We start from the raw sequence: 6,502 nt of genomic DNA on the forward strand, positions 1-6,502 counted from the left end.
GTGTCTCGAGATAGACGACTGCGCCGTCTTGTTCGTCGAGGAGAGAGCCTACCCGGGGGGCGCCTCCTGGACACGCGAAACATACCCCGGCGCCACCCAGTATAATGCGGGCTGCTCGCTCACCCCCCGACCCGAACGCTGCTGTCGTCGGGTCAATGTCGACGGGCAGCTCGCAATAAGACATTGTGTGTCACGCGCCCTGCGCACCTTGGGCGCTCAATCGGACCGTTCAGTGCGGCGGTTGGAAAAACCAGCAACGCGTGACCACATTGTGGGCACGCTACACTTGGGGACCATCCAGAAAGTATACGCGTCCGATTTTTCTAAGATTCGTTCAGCGAAAAGGGGAAATGAGCGCCTGCGAGGCTCAAGGTAGGCCAGCCCGCAGAACACACATGCACTACATACGAGAAGTTGCCTACCAACCAGGCGCTCCGAGAGCTAGCTCAGGGATGAACTTGGCAGTTTTGGAACAGCGAATCATGGACGTACTTTGTGGATGATCCCTTAACGAGATGGCCCAGTCGCCGCGTCGCTATCCATCTAACGAACCAAAGACGTCGGTTCGACATCATGTATACCAGGTGGCTGATTAACCCCGCTCACTTGTGTACTCATGCTGTACCGCATGCACGAATGCGGTTGGGCTTACATATCTATCGCCCCCCTGTCCACGGCGCTTTCAGAGCCGAGCGAGTAGGCAACTCGCCCGCACTCGTGCGTACGGTACAGCATGACCACAGAAGTGAGCGGGGATAATCAGCCACCTGGTATAACGTCGATTTAATTTTGTTTTTTATTGGGACGGTTTTGGCGTGAATCCGGCATGTGGCCGACGTCCGCGTCGTCGGTATGGTGGCCGGGCCGAGCGAGTGGTGGTGAAACAGGAGAGCGCCGAGTCTATGGTCAGGGTCAGCTGGGTCCAAAGTGTACCTCGCACTCGCGCGAGCGAGTCCGGCGTGACAGCCGCGCGGCGCGGGGGAGAATCCAGTGACCTGTGCGTCCACATGGCGTCCACTAACACAGGTCATTTGGTCGACCCGGCGACTTCATACTTTGAACGCGATGTCAGCTTGTCGCGGCCGTGATTTCAGCTCAGGGTGTTTAAGAGTGCTCCAAGCTGGGAGTGACACGTCTCACTCGCACTCGAACAAATAAAGTTGTTCCGGACGCCAGATGATTGATTCGACACCGCGAAACGGGCTCGACGTCAGAAACGGCTTACGAAGAATTCCCGCTTCCAGAGATTGCCTGCTTCACCGTCGTCGTCGTCGGTACACCTGCCCGATGGAGGGGGAGGGGAGAGCCGAGTGAGGAGGAGGAGGAGGAGGAGAAGGAGGAGGGAGGGAGGGGGAAATCAGCTGAAGGACCAGCGAGGCGACGGCCGCGGGTGCGGGCGGTACTCACGATATCTTGCTCCCTGAGGACACCGTCATCGGCAGCCATGGCTGAGACGCCTTGCACCCTGATGCTCTTGCTCGCCCTGGTGGTGTCTCGCTCGCACACGCACGGACACGCCGGAAGGACAAGACAGACGGGCGGACCTACTGACGCGCGCGCACGCTTTGACCTCCCGCAGCACTGACTGAACGCCCTAGGACGTCGCCGTGCCTCGCGAGACGTCGGCCGCGACGCACCCGCGGGGGGGCTCGGGGAAGAGGTGGGCGACGGGGAGGGGAGGGGGCGACCGAGGCGCCCCTCGCGGCCGAGCCGGAAGTACCTCTCTCCTCTCACCCGCGAGAGAGGAGGAGGGCGACGGCGCCCGGGAGGCAGGCGACACACACGACACGGACACGGGTCGCCTCAACACCGAAAAACTTGTCTCTTAGAGCCACCGCGAGGTCAGCCGGTATTGAAGATAGCAAACTTTTATTGCAATAGTTACAGGCAGTGCCACGAGTGGCAAACCATTCCGACCACCAGTTAAGAGAGAACTGAGTTTGGGACTGAAGCAACTTGTCTCTTTTTCTGTCAAATCCTCAAGCACGCAGAGGCCTTGAGAAGGACTACTTCAAATAGTGGAATAAATGGACGGCTGATCCATTAGTCTCATTTGAGGATAATCTATTGCTGACGTTCCGTCATAATATTCATTCGGTTGTCAAATTCCTTTTAAGTTTTTTTTTTCATAAGGATTGGACTGATACATGCTGTTGTCTAAGTACAACAAAATTAAATCCACGATCAGATTCATCTGAATGCTACAATTATTTATTTACATGTGTCAGGTACCACATATGCATACAGCTAGGTACTAAAAATAAAATGGCTTGATATTTAAATTTTTATAAATTAGTCCCAGAATTTGAGTTTACCATCCCAACCTGCAGAGACAACCTTACTGGGCTCATGAGGATGCCACAGTGTTGATATACAGACCCCGTCATGTGCTTTCCATTTTTTAAACAATTTTGTAGTCTTCCAGTCCCACACGTAAACTTTTCCATCGGCATCACCAGAAACAACATAACTGTAAGAGAGAAAATAAAAATAAAATGTACATTTCAATATGTATTTTCAGTCATTATTATCTTGGCCCTAGACAAAAAGAATTCTGAAAGCCAATAAATAACTTTAAGTTATGTTAAAACAAAGAAGTACCCACCTCATATCTGGAGAGAAGTCAAGTGAACAAGCATAACCAGCCACCATGTGACCAGAAAATGTCTTCTTTCGATTCATTTTGAAGCGGTTGAGAGCAGAGAAGACAACAATTTTATTGTCCATTGACTGGCAAGCAAGCCACTTGTAGTTTGGAGAGAGAGTTACAGCTGGCATTGAGTGCATAGTTGGATCAGCGATGTACTTCATGTCGACTGGAATGTCCCATTCCCAAACACGCAAGCTTTTGTCATCTGATGTTGTCACAAACCGACGGTTTTCGTCCACAAATGTTATAGTGTTGACTGATCCTAAATGTCGATCATATTCCTGAACAATTTCTCCAGATCGCGTGTCCCACTAGAATAAAAATTATATTGATAACTTCATAGGATAAATAGTAACAACAAACTCTTAGATTAAACTTGTACTTACACAGATAATTTTTTTGTCAGATGTTCCAGCAACAAACAGATGCTGTTTATCTTCATCAGGATGAAACTTGCAACAATAAGGTGTTTTCCGACTAGTGAAACGGGATATGCAATCTCCTGTTTCTGTGTCCCACAACTTGACATATCTATCATAAGCTAGAGGAAGAAATTTGATAGGGCACATAAGTTAGAAGAAGAAATACATAAATTGACAGATGTGACACACTTTAATGAATTCCAACTTACCAGCAGACAAAAAGTTGTTCCCACCATTATTGAATGCAATATCTCGCACAGCCTGACGATGCCCATAGTAGGTCCTTACACATCTTCTTTCATTGTAGACTTCCCAGATCTACAAAAGAAATTTTAGTAAACTACAAAGAAATCCAATTGAACTTTTACTCATGAATAGAGAGCTTTGAGACTTACCTTCACACGACAATCCATACTACATGATAAAAGTAAGTGGGCAGTCTTCGGTAGCCAGCGAATTTGAGATATTCCTTTTGTATGACCCTCCCACGTGTGAATAAGATTTTTAGGCAAGAAGCAACGATCTGGTGGTGTGTCTGATTTCAAATTTACGCCCACATCCTGAGGAGGGTGCATGAATGAGCGGCCTTGGTAGTCGAAAGGTTCCTTAACTGGAAACAGAAAATACCAAGGGTAATAAAAGCAGGAAGTACATATATGCTAGGCATCGGTGACAGCTTAAAGGACTACACATACTGTGAAGAACTGTCTTTTCTTCAATAGGTCTCTCATCAACCTGCTTTCCTTTCTTCTGTCTTTTAGCAAGAATTTCTTCTAATTCAGCTGCTTCTTCCTAAAATTTGAATTCAGAGAATTAGTTAACAGAATTAGATGCAGATAGAAAGATGTATAAGTTTTCACTCACTTCATTTGGTTTCATCACTCTCTTTTCATCAACATAAGTACCCCAAGGACCTAAGAAGCCCTCAACATCCTCTGGTTGGTCATTTTTATTGCGTTTCCGTTTGTCTAGGGGTCTTTTACTAGTTGATTCAAATACAGTCTTTCCGCCTGTTTCTTGTAAAGCCAGTTCTGAGCCAACAACCTTAGCACCCTCCACTGTGTTGGCGTCCACGCTAGGATCTAGGGCAAATCCTGTGAAAAGCCACCAAAAAACACAATAAGACAATTTAATAGGTAAAAAGCGATAACGACATGTTTGATCACAAATATATATTGTAAAAGGTCTTACCATAACTAGTAAATGTCCGCCTTTGATTTTCAAACTGAAAGGCATCCATGTGTGCTGGTTCCACAAAGCCAGAAAGCATATTTCTCTGAGCTTTCTGTTGTTGGGTTTGATTAGGATTAAAAGGCCCCAGCTCTGGGGCATATAAATCGTCATATTTTAGGTTGAACATTATTTCTTTGGACGTAGGATCAACTAGTGGACGAGGGTCTACTGCACCCTGAAAAGAAATTGTTAGGTAAGTAGTTGTGTAAATTAGAATGTACAGAATGATATTGTTTAGGAAACACCAAACATACTTAAGTTAACCTAACCTAAACTTCACATAATTTTCTTTCCATTACACAAGTAGGAATGTTAAGGCAAATTCTTACCAAGGGTACAACATCAGGGGCAGCACACAAAGACACAATTTTGGTAGAAATAGATGTTTCTAAAGGTTTTAAATGAAGAGCTGAGCCCTCGGAATCCGACGCTGCCTCACTATCACTACTGCTACCGTATTCTTGTAGTCCTAGCATGGTTACTTTTTTGTTCTCTAGGAAATGGAACCTTCTTTTTTAATTTAACAGAAAGGTATCACGTATCTCAATAACAAGGTAGGTAAAACTAAACACTTCAAACGTCAACTTGTTTGAATCACAACAAACTAACAAAATTTACACGCTAGTCGATGAATTTTTCATACGAAGTATTTACCTACGTTAGTCAAAAGTAAGTCTCTCCCTCAGATAGTTTCTACTTCGACTCTGGTGGTAAGGTGTCGGCGGGTGGGGGTTGATGGTTTGTATGTTTTGTTTTGTGTAGAGATGAAATGTGGTTGTTTAGCCGGTTTTTTATCAAAGGTTAAAAATAAGAGCAATGACAACACCATTTATAAGGTTTGGAAGAAATAATTGTAGATTTGACGTTAAAAACAAAAGAACAATATGTCAAGTGGTGACCCAAAACCATCGCTTGAATGGATAGAAATAGGGTCCAAGAGGTTTAAAGTTCAACGCCAGTATCGAAGTTGCACAGTAAGTAAGTTATATATTTGGTAGAAATTACCACCATCAAATTTAAAGATGTGTTCACTCTTCTTGCGGTGTGTGACTCGTAATGTCAGTGAGTTATTTGTCTCTTCTTCAGGTTCACACATTACATCACGTCAACCAATGCAGAGGCAGTCAAAGAGGAAGATAGTGATAATCATGGTGAAGGACATGGAAAGGTAAAGTAACTGAATATCATAATACTACTGGAAACAAACTTTTATTCCTAGTAGCATTCTTTAGTTTCTCAGTAGCTCGGTTGATTGTTGCGTCAACATTCCATCCATTGTGAATTACGTTTTTTTTTTTTTTTTTGTAGGATGAAGAGCTTTCATGTCTCAATCTCCAGAGATGATGGTCCCAGTCAGCCTACAAGAATCCACAAGACATGCCAGGTAGAATCAGTGTAGTGATTTGCAATATCTCTTACACTCCAAAACGAATATGCACGATGAGGCGGGCAATACATTCATGGCCTGGCCATGGCATCAGAAGGAGAGATGTGAAGACAACCAACTGACTGGGTTGCCTGAGCACTGGCTGCAGAGTCTGCAGGGTCTGCAGGGTCTGCAGGCGTAGGGCGCCGAGCTGCCACTGTTGTAGCAAGGTAGAGAGCTTTTCAAATATTCACCCGAGGCGCCCAGATCGTTGGCGACAGGATATGCTCACGGTGTTGCTACAACACCACTCTCTCCGTGCCAGCAGCCAGTGCAGCCGGTGCATAGGCAACCCAACGTACTAGCATGTCTTAGCCTGAACACCGCTCTCCCCATGAAAAGCTGTTGGCAGGTCTAGCCAGGGGTCGGGCGGGGGCCGGGGACATCTGAATGACGCTTACAATGGAGCCTCGGGTTTAAAGGGATGCCGGTGTGTCTACATTTAGCGAATGAACTATACTGATTGCTTTCACTTTAGATAAATATTTTCATCTGAAGATGTAGAGATGGTTCTGTTGCCTCCACGCAAAACTCTTCCAAAACAGGATTGGAGTAAATTTTTGAGCAAATTCTCGTCCGCAGCCCATTTTTGGCATTATTAGTCCACATGTGTGGGAAAGGAAATTACCTCCTCATAAGAAACCTCCGCAGTGGAGGAGAAAATGCTGTCCGATGCACTAGCGTAAAATCTTATCCACAGCGCTCATCAGAATTCTCTCCACATCGGGTGAATTCCCCTTTCTCCTTTCCCCGGGATCACGCCAGGCGCCG

General features: G+C 45.9%; 3 protein-coding genes across 5 annotated transcripts in view; 1 reads left to right on the forward strand and 2 right to left on the reverse strand.

The window, feature by feature from the left end:
• LOC113214981 (hexokinase type 2) overlaps window positions 1-1,581 on the reverse strand; it is a 45,515-nt gene extending 43,934 nt beyond the window's left edge. Inside the window, exon 1 of the mRNA XM_052272256.1 lies at window positions 1,408-1,581. Within this exon, the coding sequence (XP_052128216.1) occupies window positions 1,408-1,446 (39 nt within the window). The 5' untranslated portion in view covers window positions 1,447-1,581. The remainder of the gene's footprint in view (window positions 1-1,407) is intronic.
• A 608-nt stretch (window positions 1,582-2,189) lies between these two features.
• LOC113215319 (pre-mRNA-processing factor 17) lies at window positions 2,190-4,923 on the reverse strand. Its single transcript, XM_026434930.2, has 9 exons — window positions 4,635-4,923; window positions 4,264-4,480; window positions 3,937-4,166; window positions 3,768-3,864; window positions 3,468-3,682; window positions 3,282-3,390; window positions 3,037-3,191; window positions 2,606-2,961; window positions 2,190-2,470 (listed from the first exon to the last, which is right to left on the reverse strand). Exons 1-9 carry the CDS (start codon window positions 4,779-4,781, stop codon window positions 2,293-2,295), a joined length of 1,704 nt encoding a protein of 567 aa, XP_026290715.1. The 5' UTR covers window positions 4,782-4,923; the 3' UTR covers window positions 2,190-2,292.
• An 88-nt stretch (window positions 4,924-5,011) lies between these two features.
• Window positions 5,012-6,502, forward strand: part of LOC113215320 (uncharacterized) — a 19,493-nt gene continuing 18,002 nt past the window's right edge. For all 3 annotated transcript variants that reach the window (XM_052272261.1, XM_052272262.1, XM_052272263.1), the window contains exons 1-3: window positions 5,012-5,283; window positions 5,392-5,473; window positions 5,614-5,689. In XM_052272261.1, the coding sequence (XP_052128221.1) occupies window positions 5,190-5,283; window positions 5,392-5,473; window positions 5,614-5,689 (252 nt within the window). In that variant the 5' untranslated portion in view covers window positions 5,012-5,189. The remainder of the gene's footprint in view (window positions 5,284-5,391; window positions 5,474-5,613; window positions 5,690-6,502) is intronic.

Source organism: Frankliniella occidentalis, unplaced genomic scaffold (genome assembly GCF_000697945.3).
Source record: "Frankliniella occidentalis isolate FOCC.00 unplaced genomic scaffold, Focc_3.1 Scaffold196, whole genome shotgun sequence".
Taxonomy (NCBI): domain Eukaryota; kingdom Metazoa; phylum Arthropoda; class Insecta; order Thysanoptera; family Thripidae; genus Frankliniella; species Frankliniella occidentalis.

What these genes read in the sequence shown, in the direction of transcription:
- LOC113215319 (XM_026434930.2), bottom strand. Translation starts at nt 4,781, where the DNA reads ATGCTAGGACTACAAGAATACGGTAGCAGTAGTGATAGTGAGGCAGCG. An exon ending in GAGTGATGAAACCAAATGAA is followed by an intron (nt 3,865 to 3,936) that starts GTGAGTGAAAAC and finishes TTCAAATTTTAG; the next exon opens with GAAGAAGCAGCTGAATTAGA. An exon ending in GAACAACTTTTTGTCTGCTG is followed by an intron (nt 3,192 to 3,281) that starts GTAAGTTGGAAT and finishes TTCTTCCTCTAG; the next exon opens with CTTATGATAGATATGTCAAG.